At 31.5% G+C, this 18,592-nt stretch overlaps 1 protein-coding gene across 4 annotated transcripts; it reads right to left on the reverse strand.

Annotated features, from left to right (window-relative positions):
- Window positions 1-1,096: 1,096 nt before the first annotated feature.
- Window positions 1,097-13,058, reverse strand: LOC114169673 (kinesin-like protein KIN-7D, mitochondrial). Of its 4 annotated transcripts, XM_028054930.2 has the most exons (26): window positions 12,832-13,058; window positions 12,405-12,707; window positions 12,167-12,264; window positions 11,954-12,043; window positions 11,669-11,721; window positions 9,932-9,997; window positions 9,555-9,608; window positions 9,266-9,325; window positions 8,834-8,912; window positions 8,644-8,711; window positions 8,333-8,389; window positions 8,139-8,243; window positions 7,871-7,975; window positions 6,898-7,005; window positions 6,626-6,757; window positions 6,340-6,522; window positions 5,506-5,682; window positions 4,968-5,108; window positions 4,233-4,352; window positions 4,062-4,112; window positions 3,851-3,898; window positions 3,594-3,740; window positions 2,551-3,285; window positions 1,646-1,775; window positions 1,456-1,555; window positions 1,097-1,361 (listed from the first exon to the last, which is right to left on the reverse strand). In XM_028054930.2, the coding sequence occupies exons 1-25, from the start codon at window positions 13,041-13,043 to the stop codon at window positions 1,470-1,472; spliced, it is 3,408 nt and encodes a 1,135-aa protein (XP_027910731.1). In that variant the 5' UTR covers window positions 13,044-13,058; the 3' UTR covers window positions 1,097-1,361; window positions 1,456-1,469. The 4 variants fall into 4 exon arrangements, with proteins under 4 accessions (XP_027910731.1, XP_027910732.1, XP_027910733.1 ...); XM_028054931.2 differs by lacking the exon at window positions 5,506-5,682; XM_028054932.2 differs by having other exon boundaries at window positions 12,405-13,009.
- Window positions 13,059-18,592: the final 5,534 nt, after the last annotated feature.

Consider the following 18,592-nt stretch of genomic DNA (forward strand, 5'->3'; position numbering starts at 1 on the left):
TCTTGCATAAGATTGTGTATCATCGAAATACAAGTTTGTTTGAAAGCATTTCAAGTAAGCCATGGTCTAGGACCAGTTTAGACTTACGAAGTCGTATCTATCAAAGACTACTTCTCCATTTCGATAAACAAAATTTAAAAATGCCCACTTTGACAATTTCGAAAAAAAATTACACTAAATTGGTAAATTTCACATCTACATATATCATATTATCGTCTTCTTTTATACTTGACTGAAAGGAAGGGATATTATTCATGCATGTAATTAATAAAGTTTCATGATTCGTGAGATCCATTTTTGTTTCACACCACTGGGTACTTTATTCGACTTCCAATACTTAATATTTTCTATGGGTTTAGTTAGCAAAAGAGCAAGCTACTTCTTTTACAAACATCACAAATTCAATACATTCACCGGTATAAAATACATAGTTACCTTCTTAGTAAATACATGTCAATATTTTATAATCAATCTCACATTACATACATTTACCTTTCATAATTCATCATTTTCAACTGTTATATATATAACACAATTAATCTAATATAATCAAACAAATCAATATAAACACAATTTTACATTTTCTAAACAAATACAAATACGATAATTATTTTTTAAAATATAGAAACACTTCTAAAAATCTCTAGATTTTTCAAGGGATCTTATCCTGAGAAAAAAAATCGCTTATAGAAGTCTCGTGTAAGTAAAATATGAGTCATTTAAATCTCTTTACACTGCAGCTTTTTGTTAGAGTGAAAATTTCCTCAGGTGAATGAATATATAAAGTTGTATCAAATCTTTCTTCACTTGAGCTAAAACTAACCCTAATTGAGCTTCTCCTCTCTGTTATATTTTGTAAGGAGTGGTAAAACAGACTAACCGATCCATTTTAACCCACTCCATCCTTGGGCCCGCAAAAAACGTGGCCAATTAGTAAGTTTCAATCAATAATGTTCTAATAAATGGGTTCAAAAATACTCAAGGTACGGCAAAAAATTAGCAATCATGTTTTACCAATGTATCACAAGATTTTTGTTAAAACATCCAAATATCTTAAGGGGAAAATTTGGAAACCAAGTTGTTATACTCTGGAAAAGACACAAGGATATACAACAGAAAATCTGCTGCATAAGAATAGATAGACTATGTGCAGATGAACTTCAGCAGTGTTGTTTACACCCTTTCCATTTCCCTTTTACATTCCTTTTTCCCACCCCTTGACCTCCCCCTATTATACAATTTCCAGGGTAGAGTAAAAAGACATTATCGACATACCTTTCAAACAGTTTTACATACAAAAATACTAATGAAAGAATTGCACCTGTGGCCGCGAAGATATATTAGTTCAATGAAATAAAACCCTGAAAATTGTTAACATACAAAAATGAAAACATGTTATAACTTTGTAAATGTACAGCAATTGAATATGGCTCGTATATAGAAAAAATGCAAGACCTTTATTTAAAGGGTCAAGAAGTAAAAGCAAAAAGCCTATCTGCAATATTTGTGCGGCATATTGGACATTCAGAACAAGCGAGTGAACAAGATTTACACACTGCAATGGCAAACAAGAGGTTGTAATTCAGGCTGAAAGTAGACTTAAAACAAGGAAATTACAAAAGATGGAGGAAAAAAAAATACTTACGACAAAAATGCCGGCATGGAAGAAGAATTGCGGCGGTTGACGACTCAAAACATACTTTGCAAACATGAGAATTAGTATCTCCATTGCCAAGATGCTTGAATTCTTTTTCCCTCATCTCTTGCATGCGTGCCTAAAATAGGAAGTTACAGATCAAGAAGTGTACCTATGGAGCTTTTTGTTAAACTAAAAATCACAAAACTGTACAGTAATATTGAATGCTACGCCTTCTGAGGTCTAGTCACCCAAAAATTTGAAGATTAGTTATCATGCAGGTAAAAGTAGCACAGTACAAATAATTATACAGTCTGCACATTGCTATATAATTTAGACCTCCTTCATACCAAACATTTGTGACAAAGAACTGTAAAGCACTCACTGGTTAATCTTGAATTTCACATAATATGTACTGAGAGAAATATGAAGCACATATTTGTGGTGATTGAGTTTTAGGTTACATAATTTTTTGGTAATACTCAAAAATAGTCCATAATAAAATTGGAAACTCCAAAAAAAATCAGCATTTTTATACCTAACATTTCATGCAAAGCCGGTCATGGCAATAACTTTATTGGTCTTGAATGTTTACAAGTAATCACTAATGATATATTCTAAGTCTGCTAATACAAATTCACAAATTTATTAAATAATGAGAATAAAAATAATGAAACAATTCTGTAGGTCCCAATTTTAACAGAGTGAATTTTAAAAATTTATTTATAAACGTAGGTTTTTGAAACAAAATATGTGGAGCGAGGTCTAGACATCCAAATGTGTTCGTCAAGGAAGAATTTATGGCCATTTTAGAACTGACACCATAAAATACTTAGGATCTATATAAAAAAAGTAGCCAGTTCCACATTTCCCATGTTGAAAGAAACAAACAGATAAACGTCTATGGGTGTTACCTTAAGACGAACAACCAAAGGATCTTCATTGGTTATTGCATTTTCTTGTATTGATAAATCTAAAACCTGCTCCTTGGGGACAATACTACTTTCAATGTCATTAGTTTTCAGATCGTCTACTTGAACGTCCTCATCACATTTTTTTGTAGCATTGTTAGCTTCTGGCGTGGCAGTCCCTTCTTTCTTTAACTTAGCCACAAGAACCCACATATTTGCTAAATCATTCTCCAGCGAGGCTTCTCTTTTTTTGGCCTCTTCAACCTTTTTCCTGTATTCGTCTTCCAGAAATTCCTTCTCAGATAATGCAGCCTCAAGAGCTGCCTCTCGCTGTCTCCTAGCCTGCAGTTCCATCCTCAGATCATTAGCATCAAGACTCCATGACTCAAACTCATCCATACCAACTCCGAAATTTTCATTAGCACGGCTAGAAATTCTCCCCTTCCTCCCAGATCTTGCATCATTGTATTTACGGCCAACACCATTAACTGTTTGTACAACTGAATTTCGTGCGTTAGCCTGGTCTCGTACAGCCATCAATTCCTTTTCCAATTTTGCGTTCTGCAATGAAAGTTTAGTAACTTCCCCAGCTAAATTCTTCAACTCCACAGCAGCAGCAGAAGCCAGTTCTTTGGCATAAGAAGCCTCTTCAGAGAGTTTCTGATTCTGCACATGCAACCCGCTATTCTCTTCTGATAATTGAACCTGTTCGAGCTTCAGCTTTTCGTTTTCAATCTCCTGAATAGTGAAAAAATATTTCAAGCAATTCAATCAAAGCAAAACTGCAAATTGGACAAAATAATTAACCATTGCTAATTCTAGTAACTTCAAATATCTAGTTTCCACAGAATCCTTAAAATTGATTTTAAATAATAATACTTGATTTTATAACTTGTAACAAACAGACTGAAGGCAGACGAAGTATGAAGAGAAGTAGGGAAGCAATAACCAAGTAAGGGAAAAACAAAAATAAAAACAAATGAAAGGGTTATAAAGCACATAATCCTTTCAACCATCAGGCTTCAAACGAATAAAATAATAGTTACCTGGGATTGTATTTTCCTTTTCAGCTCATCAATGTGTTCTCCAAATGTACACTGATCAGCAAGCATTAACGAGGTACCACTTGGGACTCTTGCTAGTTGCTGCTCTAGCAGCTTCACCTTTTCCTGCAATTCTCTATTTTCAGAACACTGCCAACAAAATAACAAAAGAACGGCTGTCAACATTCTCATAGCAATAAGTTTCTACTGCATCTTTAACTTTAAGGATGAAGAAAACAACCAAAAAGATAAACACGAACCTTATTATCTAACTGTTCTTGAAGGACACGGTTGTCTGCCGATTTTATCTGTAGAGACATTAAATATTCGAAATTATAGTAAGCTAATAATCATTGACTAGATAATTCATAAACTCATAATCCATATTATATCAAAGAAATTAGCTGGAAATATCAAAGGGTACAAACGTAATGGAAATAAATTGATGAGTAATGATGAATATAGACATACCTCAAGCTCAAAGGCCTTCTCATCGCACTGCGTCATTAATCTTGTGATTGTCTGTAATGACAAAACCACAAACAAATCAAAAATTAAAAGTTACCTTTATTGAAGCATTTATAGAAATACAACTTTCCAGTATGTTAGAGTACCAAAGAATTTCAATATCAAAATAGCCACCTGCTGCATTTCAATCAGAGATGAGTTAGCTACGGAAGATTCACCACTCTCAATTATTCTTTGCTCTAAAATGCTCATTTGCTTCCTTTTTGCTTGGATCTCTTGCTCTAAGTTCTCAATCTGTAATAAGAAATTCACAGATTTCATATAAAGGGTTTCTACCAAAAAACTTAAATCTGCGATGTGTCATCAATTAGAGTTAGGTACAGAACTTGTTGTAACATGGAGCGTCGAGGTCACTTAAGAAATGCGCGTACATATGTTTGTAGAAACATGTGCAGTCAGTGTTTTAGGTTTAATTACGTAATACTTGTAAATTCACATTTATGGGATATATATAAATACATTTTTAATTGCACAAACAAAAAAATAAGTTTATTTTCTTTTATTTCATTACAACTATCGATATTGCACACAATATATGAAATAAGCGTGGTGCAAAACTTTAATAAAGATAAATTTGAAAATAGTAAAAGTAATTTTTAAAAAATAGTAGTAAATAAAAAATTTGAGAAGAAAGGAGTGGAAGGGCTTCGAACTCCAACATTGCGTTCTGCCGTGAAAGTTTGGTAACTTCCCGAGCTAAATTCTCGCTGCCTTGAGAAACGTAGAGTACGAGGTATACACATGATTTCCAAGTCACATTTTCGCACATCCGCCACTACACTGAACTCCTCTTTTTACCGAAAAATTAAATTATCGCAAATACTTTATTAGTTCTGGTTCGCAGAATACCTGTATTTTGGAACTTTCAGGATCATTTACAGACTGCTCCATTAAGCGTTTCAGAGTGCTGGTACTGAAAGCAATATCTCCAGCAAGCATTTTGACTTGCTCGACAAGAAGATCCATCTCATCAGACATCGTCATCCCTCCCTACAATTTAGAAAGGAAATTTAATCAGGTATATTAGAAAGCCAACACTTTTGAAGAATGAAAGTACAGTGAGATAAAATAAGTAAACAAAAAGGTAATACTTTTTTAGAAACATCGCAGCGATGGATATTGTATCAGTATTTACATATAAAAAATAAATATATACACATAGAAATCGATCATAACATAAGTCACAAGGGAACCCCACGATGACGGCATCGGCTGAGTTTGAGGTTTTAACTAGCTTTTGAAATTTAGATAGGCCCTCTAACAATTTCACGATGCATTATTTTAGCCAGGACTATGACACATCTCCGCAGATGAGGCATTTAATATGCAGATTATGGAATGAGACAGGCAAACAGATTGTTGAGGGGGAATGGGAACATGAATCTACCGCTGGTAGTCGTATTGATTCAGTGATGATACTGCTAGTTGGGGAGAGTTCTTCATTCCGTCTACTTGACGATCTCATATGTCTAACATCATGAGACAGATCAGATGACACAGTGGAAACATCTTTTTGACTCTCATTTTCAATCAAAAGTGATCCATCACGTAGGGCATCATAATTCTGGAAGAAAAAGGAATAAGCTAGATTTATATGGAAGGAAGATATCTTTCTGATAATAGCAAATACTTTAATTCATATAATTAAGTCAATAACGAACTCAGCCTGAAAGCGTAAAGCAATAGAGGCTTGAATATCGATACCCCTCCCGAGAACGTCAAGCGTTAAATTTAATTTTTTTACAAAGAAAACATTAGCAAGGATAAAATACTTGAGCACTTCATTACAAACATTTACACTTTAATACATTGGGAGTGGGGATGAAAATTGGCCAAAACTGCTTGTGGAGGCCAATGGCCTAGCCTCTATCAGGCAGGCTCACGTAATGTAAGACCTACAATAAAGCCAGGCTCGATTTTTTCATAAACGTTTATTTAATTCAAAAAGATCGTTTAAACAGATTGGGTCCTAAATTTCAGAACTAAGTCACGCTCAAACATTCAAACCCAACTTATTTCCACCCGTAGATGCAAAGAACTAACTAAGCCTAAAATGAGCTACACGATCACGAGGTGGCCAGATTTAGAATGAGAAACTCAATCTGCACAAAAATATTGCATTACATCATGACAAGGAGCTCAAAGTACTTGCACTTTTAGAATGATTATTATTTTAAAAAGCAGTCAAACACACTTAACACCAATTGAAGGAAGAACTCACATCGTCCTCGCCAACAGAGTGACTCTGATGGTGACTGGTAGCTTCAGTAACATATCCCGGAATTGTATTCTTTGATGAAACCAGAATGAGCTTTGTTAGCTTCTGGATCCGACTCATAAGAGCAACCTTCGCTTCTTCTTCTTCTTCCAATCTTGACTGCATTTTAACTTGACCTTCTTCCAACTACTCATATCAATAGTACCAAATAAGAATCAGATCTCTAACACAAATACAAAAAGCCCGAGCAAGAAATGAAAAATGAAACTATTCAGGGGAAGCCAAAAACCTTTTGTTTTAAGCTCATAATCTCCTCGTGATTGACACCAAGTTGCATTCCCTTCTTAAGCTGATCAAGTTCATGTTTAAGGATAGAAATTTCTCTCTGGTATTTCTTAATTAGAGATTTTTCGTCAATAATCTGTTTTAACAAAATATTCAATAATCAATCAGAAACCTCACCGGCATGATAATAGTCACCTAGATCTTTTTATGAATAATAGCCAGACTGCTATGTAGCTAATTAACAGATGTTCAGCGAACACAAAATATGAACCGGACCTTATTACGTGAGGCATATATTTCTACTCTCTTTGCCCTGCTAGCAAACTTCAAAGTATTATGAGTTTCTTCCATATTACTGGATGCTGGAGTTACGGTGCAAATAAGCTGAAATTTCCATGTTAAAGACAACGTTAATAGGTGCAATGGTGGTCATGCAGACATTCTGACATACTTTGTTCAAAGACATCCATTATGGTGAATAAAGCGAATGGAAAGTGTTTCAAAAGACCATGCCCTAATTCAAGAGTCTACTGCAAGAAATTGGGGTTCAAATTGAAATTGTCATGTTAATTCCGAATCATAGATCATATCAAATCAACAAATACAAAAACAAAACAAACAGCAAAATCTCGAAATGTTTCATATAAATGCTAAAGGATGTATAATGTTTAGTAATTAAATTTAAAATTACAAAACTGCTAGTTAACCATAATTCTCAGAAAAACAAAATCATGTAATTTTTAGTGAATTCAAAAGATTGACAACAGCAATTCGACAGCCAAATTTAATGTGTAGTAATAGAATGAGCAAGTAATGTCTGAAAACTATTTCAAAAGAATAAAAATAGAGGATGAAACTGATGAGGAAAGAAGAAGAAAAAGAAATATCACAGTTGCAGAATCGTGCATATCACTTTGATGGTGCAGAATTACACCAATCCATCCAGCTATCAAATGATTCTAAATGCTGTGATTCATCATGTGAAATGAATTGCAAATTGTAAGATTCTAATATTTATGGTCTATTTGAAATAGAAAACTCAATAATGTATTCCTCTATCATTAGAATATGGTGAATGTCTAAAAAAATGGCTATAATGGAAATCTATTATTCGTATTCAAATTAACAACCACTTTAAGACTAATTTTTTATGTCCAAGATGTCTCAACAATTGTGTAAAATTAAAAGGGAAACCAAAAACAGATAAAGATTTTTTAACATTAAAAGTGTAGTAGAATCCCAAACTCACCGAAACGTGGCCATGCCCACTAAGCGAAGACTGCAGGAGGCGAGTAAGCTTTGAGTCACGATATGGAACATGAGATGCTTTCCCTTCACTTAATTTTCCAATAACCTTTAAATTGAAACCATAAAATCAAGGCTTTCAGGAGGCGGAATTTGTGATCTTTGGCAAAAACAGAAAGAGTAAATTATCTAACTAACGGTCGACTCTCCCCCAAAAAATCATAACGAACATTAATAATAGACAACAAATATAGGAAATCAAAGACACCTACTGTTCCAAGTGTCAGAAGACTTTTGTTTATGTAAGATCCTTCTTTTCTTCTTAATCCAGTAGTTTCAGTTTTTGAGCTCTCGGATCCCGCAAGATCGATCAAGTTCTAATCAAAGAACGCAAGTATAAAAATAAGAATAGTAGGCAGTGTATGTGTGCATGTTGTCTGAAAATTTCTTAATAATGTTCACATACAAGCTGAGAGAAGACCACTCCATCATAATCTTCACCGTGGGCACTGCTTTCAATCATCTGCAAATGAATTGGATTGCAATAACAATGCAGATTAGAATTGAAAAAAAAATGGATTAACAAGGTCCAGGAATCCAAATACATTAGCTGAGGAAAAATTAAACATTTAAGCAGAATTTCTGAGTCCAATTTAGCCAATAAAAATCCAGAAGCCCAAGGCTGTGATGTCTATATATTTCCTTTGGAAATAAGACATCGTGTACAAATGTTGCTACAATACAAAATTTCGATTCTGTAATTCCAAAAATGCTTACAAGTGTAAAAATCGTGTGACTTCGGCTGCTGAAAAGATTAAAATTATTTGATCCAACATGACGATGCTCTGCCATTATATAACATCCTCATTAATAAAGTAACATTTAACCGAGTAACCAACAATTAACCATGAGAGCTTTATTATTAGAAACAACACAGGCAAATGTAACTCTCGGTATCAACTTTAACCTTCCCCAGCGGCAATAAAGGAAAGGGCATGTCCAGGTGACAAAACAACTTCTTCCTTTATACCCTCCACATAAGTTCCCTGAAAATACATGCAAACATAAATCCCTGGTCATGACTACAACTAGCCTTAAGAAAACAAGAATTTTGTTTGAAATGTTCAAAATAAAGAAATGTCCATATTTTCTTCCAATAACAGATAGTGTCCTTGAATTATTTCGATGGAAATTTTAACAGAAATGTTAGCACTATCAAAAACGCTTCTAAAATAAAGTTCTTATACCTGCCATGCCACGTTTCAGAGGCAACTACAAAGATCGGTTTGCGTATTGAAAGACAATTGAGAACAGTGTAGAAAGGAGTTCATTTAAAGGATCTGGGAAGAACTAATATAAATAATTTTAATTTTAATTAACTAAAAAATAAGTAAGAAACCTGTGCATCTTCTCTAACACGTAAATTTTGGCCAGTAGGGTCGAGCAAATCATTTATCACCTGACAGAAGCAGAAACAGGGATAACATCTATTAAAACAAAAAAGAAAAAGAAGAATTATATCAGACAGTATAACATGTAATGTGATAATCAGGATCTCAAAATGCAGATCCTAGAGAAGTATAATTGATCTAAGGCCTAAAGTGTTGCATTTAATGATGAACTATGTTTTAAACCATGTTCAGAGCATAGAAGGTGGGATGCGTGAACATAGTTTGTTCCATTTATACCTCATTGTATATTTCTATATAGGAAACTCGGAGTAAGAACTCTCTTCCTGGAGTCTGCATTAAAAGCAATTAGTTATTCAAAAGTAGTCATCATTTAAATAAAACAAGTACTGACTTATCAATCAAGAGTCAAGACGTACAACTCATGTATTTTGGGGCGATAATTGTGTGCAAGGCAAGTAGAGATGGCTACTTGGCCACAAGTACGACACTCAAAGCAATAGAGAATTAATAATAGCATATAAAAGACACTGCCTATTGTCCAAAGCACAATATAATAGTGAATAACAATGGCCAGAGCCACACAAGTATTTCTAAATAAACCCACAAATAACAATGACTTCATCAACATTTACTAAGTTAGCATAAAAGCTCACATCTTGGATAATGCTGAAAACATCTTTGATAGCCAGCGGTATGATACCAGGACAATTTTGGTCTCCCTGCAAATATCATTATTAAAATGCAAATCAGAAACACAACTTTAAAGATCAAGTAAATTTATAAAAGTACACCATGAAAAAGATTCTAGGGAAAGAATGAATAGGAAAGGTAAATAATATGGTATGGTAAATACTTGTAAGACTTTAGAGTCATAAAAAAATTTGAATCCCAAATCATGCTACTGAATTTCAAAATTGAACGTACAAAGTTGCAATACTGAATTACACTACATCTACTTGAAACCATATAATATGTAACAAGCAATACTGAATTACGCTACATCTACTTGAAACCATATAATATGTAACAAGCAATACTGAATTACGCTACATCTACTTGAAACCATATAATATGTAACAAGCAAAACAACCATAAAAACGGCTGCTAGTTTCATATGATAATTAATGATCTACTCTCAAATCGAAAGTTTCAGTTCTAGAAAGTTTCACTTTTACTGTCAAGTGCAAGACCCTTTACAAAGCTAATATTGTATATTTATATGAATAAATCTATGTTTTCTGTTAATGAATTGGACCTTCAAACTAATACAAAATTCCATTCAATATATTAAAATCAACTTTTTGGTTGTACTTCTTTTAATTCAATCACCAATACTTATGTCCCCTCAAGTGCCACGTAAATTACTAACTTCTAAGATGAATGACAAGGAACTTGTTGCATTTGTTGTTTGTAAAATGATAACTGATAACTAATGTAGTGCACAGTGATAGTTCACTAAAATGTGTAAGAAATGACAGCTAAATATCTCCTGCTACACAAAGTATCGATCTCAACCGTAAGTAAGTTTATAGAGTTAAAAGTTCCCCCGAAACTTCTTTACCGTTGCCAAAGAATCATCAAACAAAAATAATATAAAAAGTAAAGGCTTACAAGAAAGATGCTTTCATGTGACATGTTTTACTGTGTTAAAAAATTGAAAACAGAAAAAACTAGTAATTCATCAAAAAGACCTCACAATTGACAAATAAACTACGACACAAAAATAACTACTCCCTTTCGTTCAAAATACCCACTGTTAAAGGTTATTCATTAAAAAGGATGAAGAAAAATATAAAATAATACTAATAACCAGAAAATACACATTTGACTAACTTACCTTCTTTAAAAGCCAAAATTATTTTCACTTCAATGATGTATTTTTTCATTCCCCAAAATAGGCTGAACCAACATGCACTTAATGAAGATATTAAGAGATATGGATAAAGGTGGAAAAAACAGAATTAAATATGAAAAAATAGTTCACACAATGAGAGTGAAAAAGATTTATATATTGTCGTTCAATCACAAATTAATATGTAAGGCAACTTAATTAATTGTTAAAATAACTATCTGAAAAATCATATCTAGCATAATTTCCAATCGTGTAATAATAATAATAATATATAGAAATTGATCCCACTAAGTATTTAATTAAATCCTAATGCTAAAGTTAAATTCAAACAAAACGAACTCTAAATAGTCAGACAGTTTTGAATCGGAGAGAGCACGAAGTCAATAACCCGTAATAAATATCTGCAAATTTTCTAATTTAAATGACTAACTTAATGGTACGATATGAAGAGATAAAACATAGATATTTGACTTTCATAGTATAAACTCCAGATATGGAAGATTCAAATCAGTACATTAATTTTAAAGGTGACACTTACATGCATAGTATGTGTCTTACCACTACTCGTCACACCGTATGCAAACACAGTTCCTGCAATGTTTAGCATAAGTTATCTTCCAAACCCAGCAAACTCCACCAGCACTAAACACATAATCAGTACGTATTAACCATTGAAATCTAGCTATTAACTATATGCATCAGCGGAAACCAAAAGCAGATTCCATCAAAGAAATAGAACGACCCTGCAATTGCCACTAAATCGGACACTGCCAGAGGCATCACATCCGGTTGTGAAAAATTGTCTTGAATCCAGAGTTCATACCGTTTACACCATCCATGGCAGACTTCACCACGGGTTTGGCAGCTACTTCATACACCTCGTCGGAATTTGTATGCGGTCCGAACACTCTATCTGTCACAAATCAATTTAGAATTCTAACATCCATATCCATAATTTTCTACACAAAGAGCAAAAACCTAATTGCTCACTACTAGTTCCCCAAAAAATCACAAGAGAAGTTCGAAATGAAAATACCAAATGCATAAGCAGTAGCTAGATTATACTCGTTCCTAACAATCTTGTCACCATCCGCATACCACGCGATCTCGTCTCCTCTATGGTACTCTCTTTCACTACAGCCAAACAACACCGTAACACTCATTCGATCACAGATAAATCAACGCCGAAAACATAGAAACAGACCGAACGATTTGGTTTCTCTAAAACTCACAGCTAATGGATCTGATTTCATAGCTACAGATCTAAGCATTACCTCAACGGTCTGAACCGAATCGTGACCGAAATGCTATCCCGAGACCTGGAAGGATCCACCGGCTCCATGATCACCTCGTCCTCCATTCCGAACTCCACCGGCGAAGGATTACCGTAACCATAGCTGATTGAATCGCTGCGACCGCGACTTGGAGTCATGGATGGACCGCCACCGCCGCCGGAGTTGTAAAACGACGACGTGGAAGAAGAACAGGAGCGAGGCATTACGCGTCCGTTGGTGACGGAAGAAGTGGATGAGGAGGAGGAGTGAGGAGTAGAGGGTTTGCGGTGAGAAAATGGCGAGCTGCTCCTTGCACGTGAGGATGAGGCCATGAGTTGACTCACCGAGTTGGTGAGTCAATATAAACCAGTGAAATATGAATTAAAGAGAGAACACGGGAAGAAGAATAGAATGTGTCAGAACTCACATGGCGATGGAAAGAAAAAGCGAAGAACATTTAGTTCTATTTCCTCTCTTTTTCTTTTTCTTTTTTGTTTGTCTGCTTTGAAGCTCTGAGATATGATTATCACATAGAGTGAGTGTTTCGTTTTCTCTGAGACGACGTGAGTTGCAGGGGAAGAGAGAGAGAGAGAGAGTGGGTGAAGAAGATGGTGAAAATGGTGAGAGAATGTAGGGCATGGTCTCAGTTTAAATTTTATTTTCTTCATTGTAATTTTATTTTATTTTATGAGAGGATACAAAAAAATTATTTAGAAATTTCGAAATGCTGACGTGGCGGATGAGGATGTCGAGATGAGTTTTTAAACTGGCGGAACAGTAGAAGTGCCCGCGCAATAATATCAGAGAGGAATTGCTTTAAATAAGCCTAAGACTGAAATTGAGCGGGAGCACAGAAGCAATAAACATATGAATGAATGCTTAATTTCCATAAATGTTAAATTTTATATAATTAAAATCTTTAATAAGTATATTTCAATGTATTTTTATCAACCCGCTATATTTTGTTCAAAATCTTTTAAGCAAAATTCAAATTCAATAACACTTTAATCAATAACTTGCTTGTTGATAAGTATGTTTTTGTATAAAACAAGTGACAATAAATTGAATCAACAATAATTATACATAATATATATATATATATATATATATATATATATATATATATCCGTACTTTACATTACAATACAAGATAATAAATATAGTTAACAATTTTAATCGTTATATAAATTATTCTACATATATATAGAGGCTACTTATAAATGATTCTTAATTATGTGATAAAATTTATTATATGGGTTTTTACGTATGTGTTAGTATTAATAATGGTTACATGTATTGGACAAATGTAATGTATTAGAAAATAGATTTTGAAATCTATAATTAATATGTATACTAAATTATAATTTATATGTGTAACTTGAGTTGTAATACAGAAATAAACAATGTTCTTTTACGCTCTACGCTATAACAACGTATCGTATATATTAAATTTTGCAATTTATTTTTGTATTACTTTAATATTTTCTTTCTTATTGCTTAAGTAATTAGCAATTTTATTTTCTTACTGTGGCAAGGAAGCTTAATTATGATTTAATTTTAAATTCTAATTTTTAAATATAACAAATCTGTAATCTGTAGAAGTACAAATAAATATAACAATACATACGTATTTTTATTTATTTTTTTACTTTTTCTAAATCCTTAAATTTAGTCTTCATTATTAAAATAGAGGTATTTTATTCTCCTATTTAAAATTTCCATATTTTAACATAACTAATTCTTAAACGCGTATACATTTAAACTGCAATGGAAAAATATTTATTCCTTTAAGTTTTACATATTAAACGTAAACACACGTATGGGATTAAATAAAAATAAGAATTATAAAGTTAATTTGGTAATAAAAATAATAAGAATGATATGAGAAATTGTGAGACTTTTAAAACAAAATAAAATATAAATATTTATTTAAAATTAAAAATCTTAATTGAAGTAGTCACTTAACAAAACTGGTACAAATAAAAAGTTAGAATTCATAATCGAAATAACAACTTAAAAAAAATAACATTGTTATTAATTTCTGCTCTAAGATATTGTTTGATTCAAAATATGAAACTTCTATTTTGAGAGGAGAAAACCGTGTTTTAGGATCGATAAAATATTTAAAATAATAACATTTTATTATTTTATTATTAAAAACATAACGTATAAATAGAAATTTCATAAACAAATTTTATTAGTTATAAATATTTTATTTTTTTAAAAACTCTAATTCTAAGAACTTTCTTACATTTTTCTAGATTTCTCATTTTCAAACTCGTATGTTTGAATATCAGAGGTTGTTAGGGTGATCCTAAAGGTGAATTTTCTAAACCTGTCAAATCAATTTCTCGAATCGAGTAAGTTGATTTTCTACCCCTTTCTTCATTTTTAGTTCAATTCAACGCATGGGAAGGATTATAGGTCACATGTGTTATCTAATATTCTTTAGGTGATTTCTTCTTCATCAGTGATTATAGTTTTTCTCCCTCATCCAATTTCGTTTTTAGGGTTGAATTGTGTTCCTTATGAGCTCAAATGAGGGTTTAGTGCTTTTTGGGACAGTGGAGTCGAAATTCCAGGTAAGGGAAGTTAAAAATTTGCTTATAATTAGTGAATGGTCTTTTTTATTGTTTGTGGAATGATGGATAGTTGAATTGAATGGTGTTGTGAACTGGATTATGTGTAAATGTGTTGTTCATATGCTGAATTTTTGTTTTAGCCATGTAGAATCCACATGCATGTTTGAATTAGGTGATGATCGGTGAATTAGAACTAGAGTCATGAATCTAATTGGTATCACTTACTACAAATCTAAAGTTTTTCAAAGACTTAACAAAGGTAAGGGTTACCAAATAGATTTAGGAAATAGGCCTAAGTATCTCAAAAATCCCTTAAACTTGAATCTGTTGTTTTCTGGTGTGAGGTTGAGCACTAGATCCAGCACTCAACGCCCAAAATTGCAAGACGATTGGCGCTCAGCGCTGCCTAGCGATGTCCAAGCGTTGGGAAATCTTTGTATGGTTGGGAAAGGATTAACCTTGTATGGTTGGGTGATGACCCCTTGTGTCTAGCACTTTGCAAAGTCTATAAATCATTATAAGTGCACGCTTCTTATGTACCCTATATCAAAAACATGGATCCAGATCCTCGAGTCGTGAGATGTTTAGTATTTGGGAATCCTTGTATGAATTTGAATGTTAATGATTCAAAGATTTTAATCTGAGTTATATTTAATTTTCCATAATCTTATTTGAATAGTTCTTATTTATATTAGTTTACTCTTTTGCTTTTGTGTGGTTTTTCTTGTATTTCCTTCTTTTGCAATGATCACCTTGGTGGTGGGAGCAGTTGAGGATTATACAGATGGACCTTTACTGAAGATAAATGATAGAGTTGTTTAGATAAATCTTTAAATGTTTATCCTATAAATATTTGTGGTATATATGTTTTGATATATATATATATATATATATATATATATATATATATATATATATATATTCTAAAACCTCTAATTCTTCCTCTTAGAGACTTGTAAACATAAAAATTTGAGTTTATGAATTATGAAATGATTGTAATATTGTATTTACTATTAGTCTCTAGATGTTTTATGTTTATCAATATGAGATGTCTTATTTAACGGTTTATACTATTAAATGGAATATTATATATATCATAATTTTATTTTTTTTAAATTAGTAATATATATTTAATTACTTTTTCATTTTAATTTGAATAAATGTGAGACTATTAAAAAACATATGTCCCAATCAATATTAAGGAAATTTTTGTCCCAAACTGACATGTCAATATTTTAACCTTAAATTTATTAAGATAATATCCTTAAAATTAATGAAATGTTTCCACATTATTATTTTAAAAAACTTGAAAATGCAAAAATATAAAATGTAAGGATAGTAAAATGTATGGCTTAGAGAATAGCCGTGTTTAAATTTATGTTTAGAAAAATATATACCTAAATTTACAAAAGAAAAGATAGATATTGACAAATCTACATTAATTAATTGGTAATAAGTTCAAAATAAGCAATCAGTCTTATTGGAAACCTCCATTAAAATATTCTCAGCGTCAATTTACAAATAACAACATCAAAGGATATGACAAAAATTCAAAAATGCTAAAATCAAATGAAAGCAATAAACACATGAGCCTTATGCACTTTGCAATCAGGATTTGTCTTTAAGTAAAATGCTATTTGTCAGAACTTTAGTACCATATGTCATTCTTTCCTTAAAACCTCAGAGAGGTGAGAATTATAATTGGTGTTGGTCTCTCCGTTAAATTATAATTTACAAATTAACCAATAAGTATTTTAACCACTCTATGAGACTATATAATAAAATGTGAAACTTCAAGACTTTGAAACATATTCTATTGAAAAATAAAATTATGTCATATTTACTAAAATAAAACAAGATAACATTGGGATTTGGTAACATGTGAACATGCAACTATGTAATATCTTAAATTTCAAGCAAATATGTTTTGTTTATTTTTTGTTTCTTACGTTTTTTTTATTCTATGGTTAGATCATTTAGTGTTATTTTTTTAATATTTTGAGATTAAAAAACCTGCTAAAAACCTTTCTTTTAAATTCATATAAAAAAGTATTGATGTTAGGAATTTAAATATAAAATTACATATCAAAAAGATAAGAGTTATAAATAATATAAAAAATTATAAATTTATTATCTTAAAAATTTAAATGAACATTTGAATGAAATATATCATATATCAAGTCATTAATCATTTAAAACTCACCAAAAAATAAATTTTCTGCTAATGTTATCTTGATAATATATAATTTAGATTATTAAAAAATAAATTATAAAGTATTTTTAAATTTTTTGTTGTATTCACGGCACCGCTCTCACCGTCGTTGTTTCACGCGTTAATGCTTGAGCTTTCTGGTTGATCCATTTTGGCGACAATGCATCACAGGAATCGATGAACCAATTAATTAATGCCATGTATTAATAAAACCAAACTCACCAACTTTATCTAACCCTCCCCTGAATTAAAAATTTCCATTGCATGTGATTTCCACAGAATCACTTTTTTTTTTTAAGTACGTTTATACCCAAAAGGTGCCATTGGATGCTTCAAATCCAAAATATAGTAGATTTTATCCTTTCCCCAACGCTTTATTCTCTTCCCTCGAGTTAATATGACTTATTAAGGGTAATATAAATATTGTGTTAGGATTAAAAAAACATAACAATTTAACTAACCACTCCAAGTGGTACTTTTTTAACATTATTTGGTACATTTCTTGAGTTTTAATGTTTGGAATCTATTACTTGATAAATCATTCAATATAAAATATATATATATATATATATATATATATATATATATATATATATATATATTTGGTCATTTTATTCAATTTTTGTGGTAAAGGTTTCTGGTTTCCACTCTAAAATATAGTAGTTATATCTAGGTGCACAATTAAATAATGTACTATATTCACACTTTGAGTTTTGAAAAAATAATTATGTGAAAGTAACACACGACCTTAATTATGTGAAATTTAAGCGTAAGGATCTACTCTTGACATCAAATATATTGTTTTAAATATCAATAACTATAACTCAAAACAATTGTATAAATTAGGTCAGTGAACTAGATATTAATGATTCTCTTATGATTCAACATTAATTATAATCCCATGGTTATATAATAAATGATACAATAGTTTTAATAAACAATAAATTTTGATAGCATGGTATAATTTTATTTTACATCTAATCATACTCAGACTATAAACTTACAAATTCAGAAGAAAAAAAATAACAGAAGGAAAACAGACCTGTGGGGTCACCTATATGAAAAGTTAAAAAAGATGGATTTGTTTCAACTAACCAACAACCTCTGTGCATGTACCCTCAACGAAGATATTCGATCAGAAATTATAAACAAAAAGGTAAAGAATATTAGAATGTTATACTTCATCGAAAAATATAATGTTAAATATGTTTTTAATTATTTAATTTATAGTGAATTTTGGAATTTGTCTATTTTAAAATTTTGGACTAATTTAGTAATTATTTTTTGAAATATGTATATTTAATTATTTTAATCAAATTTTATTAAGTTTATTTGACATTTCAAACGTGTTTTATAATAGTATTTGAGTTAATATTAAGCAAAAATGTGTGAAA

Source organism: Vigna unguiculata, chromosome 11, assembly GCF_037176805.1.
Source record: "Vigna unguiculata cultivar grain cowpea cultivar isolate G323 ecotype 2 chromosome 11, ASM3717680v1, whole genome shotgun sequence".
Taxonomy (NCBI): Eukaryota; Viridiplantae; Streptophyta; class Magnoliopsida; order Fabales; family Fabaceae; genus Vigna; species Vigna unguiculata.

What these genes read in the sequence shown, in the direction of transcription:
- LOC114169673 (XM_028054930.2), bottom strand. Translation starts at nt 13,043, where the DNA reads ATGCCCTACATTCTCTCACCATTTTCACCATCTTCTTCACCCACTCTC. An exon ending in TTTTCAGCATTATCCAAGAT is followed by an intron (nt 9,609 to 9,931) that starts GTGAGCTTTTAT and finishes CTTTTAATGCAG; the next exon opens with ACTCCAGGAAGAGAGTTCTT. An exon ending in AAAGGAAAATACAATCCCAG is followed by an intron (nt 3,286 to 3,593) that starts GTAACTATTATT and finishes TTCACTATTCAG; the next exon opens with GAGATTGAAAACGAAAAGCT.